This window comes from Tauraco erythrolophus, chromosome 22 (assembly GCF_009769465.1).
Source record: "Tauraco erythrolophus isolate bTauEry1 chromosome 22, bTauEry1.pri, whole genome shotgun sequence".
Taxonomy (NCBI): domain Eukaryota; kingdom Metazoa; phylum Chordata; class Aves; order Musophagiformes; family Musophagidae; genus Tauraco; species Tauraco erythrolophus.
The window spans coordinates 8,144,444-8,158,280 of NC_141486.1; the positions used below are offsets into that span (position 1 = coordinate 8,144,444).

Below are 13,837 nucleotides of genomic sequence, written 5' to 3' on the forward strand. Positions count from 1 at the left end.
ACGGCGGTTTTTCGGTCTGTGAGCGTGGCTGGAAGGGAAGGAGCGGTGTCGCTGTCTCTCTGCGCTCCGCTGGGTGCCAGCTGCTGGCAGTAGAGGGGCTGTCCCGGGGGTCTCTCTGCATCATCCCGCCTCCTTGGGAGCCGGCACCCTGTCCCGCCATGGAGAAATACGAGGTGCTGCCCAAAGGGCCTGACCCTGCCTGATAAGAAGGGGGTGGCTGCTTCTTTGTGGGTGGTGCAGGGGCTACACGGTCCTGGGGAGGGGGTGTAGGTGCCCCTGCAGGTAGTACGTGACCACGGGGAGGGGATGTAGGTAGCCCTGAGGAGGGGTGTGTGGCTTTGAGGAGGGTGTCAGTTGCTCTGAGGAAGGGGCTGGGTGGCCCCAAGGAGGGCATGGCTAGGGTGTGGGTGGCCCTGAGGAAATCGAGGTGTTTTTCTCAGCAGGGTTTGGAAAGTGAGGGGGGGGTGCCCCAGAGGGGAAGGAGGGCCTCTGTGTCTCTGGAGTTGGGGTGCTGGTGGCCCTGTCACAGGGAACTGAAGATACGTGTTTTGTGGAGAATATCTGTGGGAAAGTGGTTGGAAGGGGTTTTCTGCCTTGTTTGTTCCGTTCCTTGGAGCTGGGCGTCTCTCCTCCGTCCTGCAGGTGCTGGAGCAACTGCAGCCTGGGGTGCTGGGCACTATGCTGGTAGCTGAACTGAAAACTGAGAAGGATGCAGGGAAGAAATATGTAATAAAACAGGTGAGAAAGTGGTTGCTAGGAAAACAAGAGTCTGTTGGCACATTTGACATCTCCATGGGCACTTCTGGTAGTAACAGACAAACGTGTTAGGCACCTTGGCCACTAGTCAGGCTTATGTACACTGTGCTGCTGTTTTGGAAGTTGGAAGATTGTTTCCTAGAATATTGAAGTTAGAAAGGGGGAAAGGGGAGCAGCCTGTTTAGGTCCATCCAGTGCACTTTCACCTTAGCTGGCTGCTACTTTGACAGTGCAGGAGAAGGACTGGCCAGCTGTTGCAGGCTCATTTAAAACTTCCCTTCTCGCCATCTCCCAACAAGACTGCTCCAAACATTAGAGATTGGAGCTATCATCGAAAACTTACACCAATTCATACAGAATTTGCAGTTCCTGTCATCTTGGCAAGATTGTTTTGGCTTAAAGTTTGACTGTTTCTGTATTACAGTCTCACCCTTGTCTTCTGTTTGGTGCAGGTTGAGTGCATTGAAGAAAGGCAAGCGAATGAGGCCTTGAAGGAGGTATCTGTGCAGCTTTGCCTTACTACTTCACTTACAAAGACCAAAGTCTTAACAGAACAAAGTCTTTTATCTGCACGGATTAGCTAAATAAGTAGTCAAGATGTAAACCAGGTAGGATTATGCCAGGTAGGATTATGAGAGGTGTTTTCCTTGCCCTCTGCTTGTGCTCAGGCCAGGATTTTGTACGAATTGTTCTTATATTTGAATATGTAAATTCAAATGGACGGCTGTTCTCAGAGGGTAGTCTTTTTTCAGGAGTTGTATTTGTTGCGTGCTGAAGACAAAGAGCAAAGCTCATCCTTTTGGCCTTCAAACTGAAGGAGAACTTTGGTCTGTTTATAGTTTATTATTAATAACTTGATTTCTGGTCAACATATTTCGTTATATGTTTATTTCTCGGAGTTGAATGTTTTTTGGAGTGAATGATTTGACTGGGTTTTCTTCCTTTGTTGTAATTTTTTTTAATGCAAAGTTGTTTCAATCCCTTGAGTAAAAAGCAACATCAGAAATACTATCAAAATACCAAAATTTGTTTCAACAAAACATGTGAAGTAGCACTTGATGGATTAAGGGGCAATGGATTTAAACTGAAAGAGGGCAGATTTAGGTTAGATATAAGAAAGAAATTCTTTACATTGAGGGTGGTGAGGTACTGGAACAGGTTGCCCAGAGAAGTTGTGGGTGCCCCGTCCCTGGCAGTGTTCAAGGCCAGGCTGGATGAGGCTTTGGGCAACCTGGTGTAGTGGAGGATTTCCCTGCCCATGGCAGGGGGGTTGGAACTAGATGATCTTTGAGGTCCCTTCCAACCCAAACCATTCTATGATTCTATGATTAGTCTTGCAGTGTCCAATGTGCATGACATCTGCAGTTGTAAATGGGTGAGAATACATGTTTGTACAGATGCTTCATCCTGCTCAAGAGGTGACCTCTTTATGTACTGAGAATGACTTTACTGATCAAGTTTGACCCAATTTTTCTGGTGATGTATGTGTCTATTGAAATAAATGCAGTTGTGCTAGCTTGGAGCAAGGCTCTTAGATTTTCTGTTGTGTCTGCACAGCCACAAACACAACTACAGGAGAGTAAGTTGAATTCTTTTTACCTTTCACAACATCAGCAAATTTGCTGAAGTAATTGGTAATCGTTAGAGCCCTACGCAGAAACTAACTCAAGGAGATAAGCATCTCACTGGTGTTGTCATATTTCCTGAGGTACAACTTGCGTCAGGGTTACTGGAAATAATGGCTATGCTAGAAAAATCATCTTGGCTTTCATATTCTAAGATGTTTTCAGGTTTGGATGTTAGGGACTGAAGAAGGGGGCTGTTTACATATCATGTCCCTAAGGATCAGTTTACATCCTTGAATCTCACAAGGCTGTTACAGCATTGCGTTGAGTAGAGTCTTACTGAAATATTTTCCTTAACTTGACGCTTCTGTGTGCAAATATATAACACATTGAACAAATTTGATCAGACATGTGACATGAACAAATCAGGAACTGGCTTAGGTTTAAGTTCCTGTTAAGAGAGAGGGACTGTGTAGCTATAGAAAGTGCTCTCTGTTTTTTTTTATTCTATGCAGGCAATGGATTTGCTAAAACTTCATCATTCAAACATCTGTGCTTACAAGGATTTGTTTGTGACTTGGGATAACGAGGTGAGAATGAAATAGGATTGGTTAAACTGGAACACATGATTAATGTTGTTGGCATGTAAGCATTTTTGCGGGTTTAAATTGGGGGTCATTGGTGTGAGATGTTAAAAAAAAGCTTGATTTGAAACAAGCCTACTCTTTTAACTTCTGAATGATCATACTGAAAAGCTATGAAGATACATGGATTGGAGTCCATCGTGTGGCAGTATTGCATACTGACTCACAGATTCTGCGGTGAATCAATGTGCAATACTGATTTTTATGCCTGCGTGAAAATCCTTTTATAGGAAACTATGGGAAGCTGAAAGCACTGATTTATTTATTTGCAGATTTTTTCAGTGCTCAGGCAAAATTTGTGTTGATTTTATGGATGTATATTTGACTTGAGTTGTCCTCTATGGCTTTAGATAAGATGCTCGATAATGTTTTTTAAAAAGAACAATGGACTTGCTGTATTTTTAATAAAAGAAAGTAAATATTGTCTCCTCTGTGAGAGATTAATCATCTCAGAACAACTTAGTGTTGATGAACATGGCACACACCACTTTGGCAAAGTGCTCAGTTTTATCTTTGTTACTGGATATGTTATTACCTGTGAACAATTAGACAATTTTGTGTAATGTTTTGTTACAGATATCGTCTCTGTTCCTTTGTTTGGTAATGCAGCACTCAGGCCAAGGAGATCTTTCATCTCTAATCGAGGAAAAAAGGCAGAAGTCAGAAAAAATAACAGACATGGTAAAAAGTACAGAAGAGGCATCTGGCTGAACTGGCAGAGTCTCACTGATTTTATATTTCTTCTTCTGTATTCCCTTTTTCTCAAAGTCCTCTCCAAAATCTTCAAAGCACAGTGTTCTGCTGAAGGCTGGTTTTGGAAGCTATCTTCCAAAAGATATTTGGAAGTTACTGTGTTTAAGTTACACTTTCATGTATATTTGCTCAACAGGTAATTCAGAAGTTCCTGGGACAGATGGTGGATGCTTTGGTTTATATACACAAACAAAACGTTTTCCACAGGTGGGCAGAAATATTGTTCTCTTTGCCTCATAGGTCATTGTTGTTTGCAGAGACTGTTGGTTCAGCACAGCTGTTCACTTAGAGGCTGTGAATTTTACTGTTCAAAAGGGGGAGTAGGAGTTAGAAATTCTGGACTTTATGTTTTCTGTGACTTCTGAACTCATCTATTTCTTGAGTTTTGTCTACAATTATCTGTTGAACGAGGTGTTCTCTCTTGTTTTGAATGTGCTAAAATTCTAGTACTTGAATATTGACCATCTCTTTTAGTACTTAACGTTTTGGTGGCTGTGATGGACGAGGTTTACTTTGTGTGTCTAAAATAAGAGACAACCGTTGCATTCTACGTTCGGATAAATCTGTTGCAATCACAAATTTTAAAGCATTTCACAGTAAAAGAAGAAAATAATTCTATTTCAGTTGATTATAACTTGTATATTTAAAAAAACAAACATCCAAAAACCAGAAACAAAAAAACCCAAATTCCTCACCACCATCCCAGACTTCCTGATGTGTAGAGATGCTGGGAACCTGTAGTTATATATCATTAGACTCTGATATCACAGGCTGACAGAAAATATTTGTGTTGCAGAAATCTCAAGCCATCCAACGTACTTGTGACTGGTGAAGCATCCTTCATGCTTAGCGACTTCAGCACAGAAACACTTATGACAGATGAGATGAAATGGAAAATAAGAGTGGAAGAAAGTAGATATATATTTTTTTTTAACGTTTTAACTTTATTTTTAAAAGATTCAATTATGGTGAATATTTTTAGTCCTCAGAGAAAAATCAGCCAAAGAGGAAAAAATTATCTTCCCTCCCCCTTTTCTCCATTTTTTTGTCTCCTATATTTGTCTTCTAATGTATGAATAGGGTATTCAGAGGCAGTTGCCTGCAGCATTAATTGTGTTCACAACTGAAAACTATAGATATGTCTGTGAGTTTCAGAACTCTGCACCAGATGCAGCTGGAACCCTTTTTCGCTGGATACATATGCAGTAACATCTTAGAAAATTGTTCATTAGTTGTGGTGTGTTTCTTAGTCTTTTGTGGTGTATCACCAGTAAAAAGTCTAATCTCTGCAGAATCTCTCTATTTTTGGACGTAAAACAATTGCCTGCAGTTCATGCATGTGCAAGCAAAAACTGGGTCTAGTACAATGTCAGCAACGTTACCATGTGATTCTTATTTTAACAGGTAGCAAGTCTTGGATGGCTCCGGAAACATTTGGGTTTTCTTTTACTGAGAAATCTGACATCTGGTCTCTAGGTTGTATTCTACTTGACATGACAACCTGCTCTGTTCTGAACGTATGTAATAATACTGCATTGTAGATTTAAAATGTCATTGGCCCACCAGGATATCTGAAAACGAGTGGGTGAAAGCTCTTCTGATACTATATTCTTTTCAGGCAGAAGATAGAACTTCATTACTGCAGGATATTAAACAGGATGCCAGCCGTCTTGAGGGAGTTCTGACACTAATGCAAAGTGGAGATAACAGCTCTTTGCCTTTATTTCCAATTTTATTTATGATGCTACAGATTGAGCCCAGTATGAGACCCACAGCAAAGTGAGTTCTGGATGTTTTCACTTGATTATTTTTTGTCTTAAATCCTACCTACCTTCACAAATACGGGAATGTTAGCTGCTGTTTGAAAGAAATTGAGTTAAGGTTGCTAATCTTACTGCCTTGACAAATTGAGTTATTAAAAAAAGTCAAAGTGGTCATTTGATATATGTAAGTGTCCTTTTTTGAAGAGTTACATTATAGAATGATGTTATACTTGATTTTACAAGCCATTAACTTGAAGCCTAAATATGGCTTGCTCAATGTAAGCTCTTTCATTAGCTGTTTTGAAGTAAATTGTGTAAATTCTGTCAAAAATAATCCAGTCTTCAAAGAAGTGTTTTTAGCTTTTTATATCAAAATGAAACAAAACCTGTAGAAATCTTTTTTAACTTACCACTTCTAACTTAATGGTACTGCTTTTGTCTCTTGTAATTCTAGGGATCTGACTGATGCTCCATTTATTAGGGAATGCCTGAATGTTGCTGGTGCCTCTTTAGTAAATCTGAAAAAGTCTTTGCCTCCTCAAATAATAGATGTGCTCCTTGAGGGAGGAATCGAAAGTGTTCTAGGTAATAAGGAAAATAAGACTAATGCAATGGTGACTTCCATAGGAAATAAACCCATGTGTTTTCCAATCAGCATATATTCTACTTGAAAATGAATTATTGGACATTCATTTTACTTGAAATAAAAGGGATACTATTTGGAGGAAGGATCACTGTAAAGCCTTTTCTGTAACCTCCTAAGATTACCAACCATACCTACTGCATAAAGTAAACGGGGTCAAAGATCATTCCTTAGAAAATTGTGGAGCACCACTTACCACGTTGGCCAATTTGTGCCAACAAAGGATCTTCTCTGTTTTTTTCCGTCTAAGGAAAATATTCTCTTAATCTGAAAAGGCTATTTAAAGCCCCTATCCTTGCTCTGATTTAATATTCCAACAGGTCCCCAAAATACATAATGCCAAATACACAGATTATAGAGGTGAACCATTTAAATGTTTAAAGTGTTAGGGGAAAAGTCTTTTCTCTTCAACAATCACAAATTACATTACTTTCATTTATATCAATTCACATCTTGCACAAAATAGAGAACTTGGAGTGCTTTTTATATGTGCTTTTATAAGTACTTTTTATAAGTATCAAAGAGTTAGAAGAATTTTCTTGTTTTATGTAGAATTCATGCAGGCTTTCTGGGATATAGAAGAAGTACAGGCTAAAGCCATTCAGCACCTTGCCAGCTTTGTAAGAGATAAAAGCAGTAAGGCACTATTTTATTTATTTATTTATTCTGCTTTTTCCTTACTTTTTGAGATAATAGGAAGAGAAAATAGGAGAAGGAAAGAAATTCTCATGACAATAAATGAGAATGAAATTGTGCTCTTCCTATTTCTCATTTTTTGAAACGTACTGGGATAGCTGACTAGTTGATGTGATTGTGTTGGTAATTGCTTTGTAAATGCTTTTGTTGAACAGCAGAGGTGTTTTACTGGATAAGAGAGATAAGCACTGGAAAAAAATTTAGTGGTATTTTAATTGGCAACCATGGTGAACTGGCAAACTGTCATTTGAGGAAGGTAATTCATATTATCATCGTTGGGGCAACTTGGGAGTAATGCCCAGACCTATAAGACTGGTAGAACAAAAGCAAGCTATACGTGTCTAGTTTCTGTGTGTCTAGTAAAGCTGTGTAAGGCAAGACTGTATATTTTCTCCCAGAAACATCCCATGTGTTTTCCAGACTCATCTTTCAGATCAAGATTAATATTTTCAAAGCACCATGTTAATGCAGTTATAAAACGTGCTGCCAACGTTGCACAATGTTCTACCCCATGACTACCCCTCGCAGCTGTCTTTAATAAGAGCCATTTCCCATAGAGAGTGCAAAATTCACTCTGTATTCTTCCATCTATACTTGCCTTTTGTTCTCTTTGATTCAAGAATGTTGTTCTGCTGTATCACATTGTCCACAGGGACTCAAATTTATTTGAAACTGGAACTCTTGCGTTTTGGAGCATAGGTACCAACTGAGTGTTCTAAACTGTGTAACTGAACGTTGTCTCAAATCATTTCTTTTCCCCACAGCCTTGCCTTATCTACTAAAGTTCACAGAATTGATCGCTTTTGCCATGAAGACTCATGTGGATTCTCTCAAGTTACAAGTAGATGGTTGCAGTTTGTTGCTTGAAATTTTTAGTCAAGGTACAGTTATGAGATTTCCAACTTGTGCTGGGTAATACAGCCTATCTCTTGTAAAGTTAGATGTAGCAGATAAGGTTTGAAAGGGGTTCAATAATGATTTGGGGGATAAATTTAAAGTAATAGAAGAATTTAACAAGCTTTAAGAGTCTGGATTCTCCTGGGCTCACTTCAGGACTGGCATACATGAATTCTATGTTAGTGTTAATTTTACACACAGGCTACTGATCTCAGGCTACCAAGTTTGTTTCCATGTTATGTAGAGTGTTACTAGACTGTGTAAATAAGAGACTTAAAGGGCTCTGGTATTTGAATTTCAAACCATAAAAGTATAGAATACTTTCTGGTCTGTTGTGTGGTCCCTGCTGTCACTTTCTTGGCAATTTACCCCAGTAACACTTGATAATAGTAGAATGGTTTGGGTTGGAAGGGACCTCAAAGATCATCTAGTTCCAAGCCCCCTGCCACGGGCAGGGAAACCCTCCACTACACCAGGTTGCCCAAAGCCTCATCCAACCTGGCCTTGAACACTTCCAGGGATGGAGCAGCCACAGCTTCTCTGGGCAACCTGTGCCAGTGCCTCACCACCCTCAGAGGGAAGAAATAATGATACAAGCTTGAAAATAGTAAGAATTGTGTTTCAGAAAAAGAAAACTTAAAGTAACTTTTGGATACAGTAACATGAAGAAGTGCTGTTAATTCATCTTTTGCTTATGATGACAGCAGGGGCTTCAAACTTCATTCAAAGCCACTCAAATCTTTATTCTGTTCAAGTGTTTACTTTTGGCAGCTCTAGAACAGGATGTGGCGATCGCCCTGGATGAGAATGTGATCAGCTCTCTGGTAGACACAGTGAGAATACACTCAGGAAATGAAGAGTTGCTTTCATTGATGTGCACACTATTGATGATGATTTCAGCCAGTGGTGGGTCACTGTTAATTTTTTGGGGAATGTTCTTATGTTTCTACTTTTATAATCTAATCCAAGATATAATGCAGAACTCATGACTTCACTGAGAGATGTGGATGTCTGTAGGTATTAGTTTAATAGTGGTAATATTGCTAAAATCTACTAGATATTGGTAAGATAACACTCCTGAAAGTATGAGACACTGCTGAGGCTTTCAGATACTTACAGAATTAAATCTATTAGAGCAGTCCTGTATTTCATCTTGTTTTGGAAACAAGTGCAAACTGTGCTAATAGTAGTGCTTGGGAAAATGAGGGCATAGAACCTGGAGTCTATTTTTGGCTGTGTCATGGTGAATTGAAACAATTCTACCTAACTTCTCTACTTGGTTATTCTCTTGAGATTGTAATTGCTAAATATTTACAGTATTTTTTACTTGTTTTCTGTGTCAGTTCAACAGGCATCAGAACTTACAAATGTTTATAGAAGGATTGAGCAGTGAGGGGATAATCTTAAAAAAAAGTGTTGTGTACAAATAAACTTGCCATCTAGACCAAACTATTTTTATACAGTTTCCTAATTCTGAAGCTCAGGTAGCTTGAATTGCTAAATTGCAAAAATTTGAGAAATAGTAATTTATACCCTCAGTACCTTTTCTGGTCTGTACATTTCAGATCTGTAAGGAAAAGAAGGGCCAAACATCCATTTGAAAGGGTCACTTGTACTAAACACTATGCTTAAGTGCATCTTGTTAAAGAATTCAATCTGTTCTCTTGCTTTCTTTTGTCCATCTGACACTATCATGTTCCTGGTTTATCACTGTTTAAATATAGTTGGTCGTGCTGTCTGTTGAGAGGGCAGTGAGTGGGGCAAAAGTATGAGATTATATAGAATTTCTTTTTCTGTGTTGTTCAGAAGTTGCTGCAGATAATCTAAGGAAAGTTGGAATAATTCCAGACCTTCTGTCAATTTTAAGAAATTTTCTTCGTAATGAAAAGATCTGCCTGTCTTGCTGCGGAGTTCTCTGGAGCTTGGCTGCGAGTGGTAAGTAGAACACAGTGAGTATTGTGCCTCGACTCGTGTGACTGAAAGGCAGCAGGTATTGTGCCTAACTGAGTTCAGGCATTCCTGTTGCTGGGACTGGATTTGTCTTTTCTCCCATTATAGAAAGATGTCTCCACAGCACTACTAGAATAACTGGAAGTTGGCCAGAGTTAAATGAGAGAAAACTAAAACCTAATGCAGACTTTATAGCAACCATTTTTGTGATAAGGTGTCAAAGTCAAATCTTTACCATTTAGGCCAAGATAAGGCTTATGCACAGACTGTCAGAAATGAAAGGGTACACACAATTTATGGTTTGTCATGTCACTTTGCTCTGCTCTTAGTAGAGGGAGTGCAGTGCAAACAGCATATTAGATAAGGTATCAGAATAGCATTTTGAATTAATAGCATCTTATTTCTTTGCATCACACTTCTCTTGGCAGCACTTGGCTAAATCTTGAGTTGGACATCTGCTTTTCCAAAAGAAATGTGATTGGCAAGATAGCAAATGTACTCTTCCCATTGCCTTAGGACTAAACCAGAATCATCCCACAGTTCTGGAGAGCCATGAGTGATTGCTTGAGCTGACCCCTTCTTAGGAGACCATGCTGGGAGTTTTTGGAGGATTTGTTTCTGTGATACATTCTTGTATAGGTGTGTGGTGTTCTAATCATCAAGGAAGGCTGAAAGCACAGAATGTGCAGAATTGCACTTAGTGTGTTTTATTCCCTCTGTGCAACAAACCACCCATTTGATTTATGTGACCAGCTAAATATCCATCCTGTGGACTGTATTCTGTCAAAAAGGTGGGTTTTTTGAGGTTTCTTGCTGTGATCACCAAGTATAATTTAAATGGCAAAGAAAACTAGTTCCTGGAGAAGTTCATCTTTCTGCAGTAAACATTGGTATTCATTAGTCCTGAAAATTTGATTTGTTTTTGCACATTTTAAATGCCTTCTCTCTGCTGTTGTCCATACTAAAATGCTGCATTACTCCAACACCATCACCCATTAAGGTTTTACTGGCATAATTTGACATGCAATGTGCTGATGGTATTACTACTTGATGAAACAACCCTGCTTGATGCATTTCCTTCTTGTTATGGTGATTTAGAGAATAATGTAGACCAAGCATTGCTGAAGAGTGCTGTCCCTGTCACCTCTGCGGTCCTTCAAGAGCACCTCCAGAATGGAACCGTTACAGAGTCTGCTTGCTCAGCTCTATGGGCATTATCACTCCAAGGTGTGTGTTCCCAGCCTCCTTGTCCCCTGTGCACAGAAAAGGCTAGTATGCCAAACATGTCTGTCAGTGGTGATCCTTGAAGTGCAGGCTGCTCGGCCTTAGCAGGCTCTGCAGATGGCAGCAGAGTTAGGGACTTGCATCCTTTCTTAACCAGTCTTCCGTGCACTTGCTCTCTTAACACTCCCTGATGAAGCTATTTTTGAGCTGTAGCAATTACATAACTAGGTAGTGCTGGTGGCTACTGGAATGATGGGCAGCTACAAGAGCCTTGTTGTGCAGAGCCCTCCCTCTGGCTTCTTTTAAGACCAAGAATCCCATTTGTGTTGCTCATTTGAACACAGTATTAGTGTTGCGCAGCGTGGGCTGGGAGGTCTGTTTTTATGCCATTTGCTTTGTAAATTGGGAACAATATTTCTGATTAAAAAATAAAACGCATCTCTCGTTATCATGTGCACTAAGAAACACATCCTTGCAGTACTGCTGTGTCTTGTTTCTTTCTCATGCAAGAATATGGCCATATGATTATGCCATCCTTCCACTGGGAAGAGCTGAGCAACCCCCCCAAGAAATCTCATTTCTAGTACTCACCAGCAGAATAGGTTGAGTATTCAGGCCTCTCTATTCATTTTGGCTTGGAGAATGAAAGGGAATCTTAACATAGAAGATGTATCAGAAATTTCTCTTGGACCTGTCGATCAACTCATGGTAAGACTTGATTGGACCTCTTTTACTGCAATACAGCTTTTCATATGCTTGCTTTGTAACTTTCATCACATAATTTAAAATAATTTCAGAAACAGGAGGCAGAAGTTAAAATGCTGATGAGTGTTTTAAAGGCTTTGGAGAATATTGAAGCTTTGGGGGTTTGTATGGTTTTTTTTTGTTTTTTAAAGGTTGCTTAACTGAAAAGGAGTATGAGCCCACAACAGCGCTTCTGCTGGATGCACTCCGGAAGACCCCAGGAAGACCACTGCTGGTGAAGAATGCCTGCCTGGCATTAGCAAGCCTGCTAAGGCTATCTGGTAACATACAGCAAGTCTTTTTTTTTTAATTGCAAATCAGCTCAGAAGTAGATGTTTTGTGTAGTCAAGAGTTCATATTGGGATTGGGATTGACATTTGCTCTTCTGAGTTAAGCTTTTTTTGTGGGACAGGAAGAGGAAATAGTGAAACTGGAGGTGCAAATTTTTTTCTTCTCATGGACTCGGCCTGCATGTATGAGAAGTATTAGATCAGCACAATCTGATCTATTGAGTGTTTTGTTACTTTAGAATGAACTTGTTTCAACTCTGTAAAAGGGTAGAGCTCAAACAATGTGAAAACAATAAACTATCACTTCTGCTATGCATGACACTGTCAGCTGCATGTATGGTCTTCTACTTGTTGCCCAAGCATGCTTCAGAATACCTTTTAGGAGGACTGAAAATAGTGGACACAACTATCTGGAAAAATATTACGAGTGTGCTAGCTGGAAGAGGGGATTGGAGAGCAGACAGTGCAGCCTGCAGATACCAATTAGCCCAGCAGCGTTTGTCTCCCTTTCAGAAATACCAGCTTTGAGATTTATAATGGATTCAAAAGGCAGTGGAATAAACCTGATCAAAGATGCCTACCACCTTCATTTCGATGATCCAGAAGTGGTGGAAAGTATCTGTATGCTGATTAACGAGATGGTTCAGTATGGTGAGATGGTGGTGGTATTTGTTGAGCCTCTTCCTCTCCCCCACCTCCAGCAGATAATAAAGAAAACCTAACAGAGATGTTAGTTGCTCTCAAGAAAGACTTACTATGTATCTGAGAAAGGATGAATCGGAACTGAGAGTTCATCCCACTTGTTCTTGAATAGTTGTAAATGCCCCTTTGATGTTATAATGTTGTAACTTCATCTTATTTTGCCTTCTGTTTGTGTAGATGTCCCCTCCCTGCTCTCCTTTAGCTCCTGCTGAAACCATTGGCAGTTGTAACCATAAATTAACCTGTTCATTTACATTACAGAGGACGTTGTGCTGGATATGCTGTCTCAGAAATTGGAAGAACTGCTGTCTGAAATAAAAAGCTGTTTTCCATCTAGGATGGTATGTAGATCACTGATAATAAAATGTGGGTGCTTAGTATATTATTTCTGGCTATGGATTTTCTCATTCTCAAATAGATGGAATTGCATAGTGCAGAAATTTACAGAATTATGTATACATGGGGTGAAAAGTGAGTTTGTAAGACTATTTCTAATGACTGAAAACAAGCAGTTGGAAGGTTTTTTTGCTTTATGCTGTAATTTTTTAAAACTATCTTCTGGTCTTTTATACCATTACATTACATTGATTTACTACATTCTTCATACTAAAACAGGCTAAAGTTTACAGAAATAAAGCATAAAGTAAAAATAATTGGATGTAATATACTTAATAAGTGACATCCTTTAAAAAACTCAACAAAACAAACCCTTGTGACAGTTTGCCTGAAGATTTAACTATTCCAACAAGCAGGCATACTGAAAAAAAGGTAACTGTTGAAACACCAGAAGCAGCAAAGCACAGACAAGACCAGAAGACTCTTCTTCTGACAATACAGTGTGCGACACACAACCGCTAAATCTGAAACCTATTCCTTGTTACCTTCCAGTATCCAGATTATTTAAATCACAGCATTAGTATTCAGTCTGGTAATTAAAGCTGCTTTGAATTTTGCAGAATCAAACCACACGTTTAAAACACCACTCACTTCAAAGGCCTATGTTAGACACAGTGTTTTTATTAATAAAGGAATATAAAAATAAGGTGAGCAACAAGGTAATCTTGTATTTGACAATTCTCGCATTTCTCAACAGGAAATAATGACCCTTGTGGATGCAACACTTCTGAAAATGCGGGAAGTAGAAGAAAAACTTTTTGTATAACAACAAGACTTGTACACATCTGGTTTGGCTATAAAAGCTTGGATCCTC

General features: G+C 39.4%; 1 protein-coding gene across 2 annotated transcripts; it reads left to right on the plus strand.

Moving 5' to 3' along the window:
* The first annotated feature begins 110 nt into the window (after window positions 1-110).
* On the plus strand, window positions 111-13,822 carry STKLD1 (serine/threonine kinase like domain containing 1). 2 transcript variants are annotated; one of them, XM_086625172.1, is made up of 19 exons: window positions 111-173; window positions 643-738; window positions 1,209-1,253; window positions 2,837-2,911; window positions 3,542-3,646; window positions 3,855-3,925; window positions 4,515-4,630; window positions 5,123-5,235; window positions 5,337-5,497; window positions 5,936-6,066; window positions 6,677-6,760; window positions 7,585-7,701; window positions 8,489-8,623; window positions 9,524-9,652; window positions 10,766-10,894; window positions 11,788-11,916; window positions 12,439-12,576; window positions 12,889-12,968; window positions 13,721-13,822. In XM_086625172.1, exons 1-19 carry the CDS (start codon window positions 159-161, stop codon window positions 13,787-13,789), a joined length of 1,938 nt encoding a protein of 645 aa, XP_086481298.1. In that variant the 5' UTR covers window positions 111-158; the 3' UTR covers window positions 13,790-13,822. The 2 variants fall into 2 exon arrangements, with proteins under 2 accessions (XP_086481298.1, XP_086481299.1); XM_086625173.1 differs by lacking the exons at window positions 111-173; window positions 1,209-1,253 and having other exon boundaries at window positions 397-738.
* Window positions 13,823-13,837: the final 15 nt, after the last annotated feature.

Excerpts from the sequence above, each read along its gene's own strand:
- STKLD1 (XM_086625172.1), top strand. Across the intron at positions 2,912-3,541 it reads TTGTGACTTGGGATAACGAG|ATATCGTCTCTGTTCCTTTG; the intron begins GTGAGAATGAAA and ends GTTTTGTTACAG. Across the intron at positions 5,498-5,935 it reads AGTATGAGACCCACAGCAAA|GGATCTGACTGATGCTCCAT; the intron begins GTGAGTTCTGGA and ends TTGTAATTCTAG.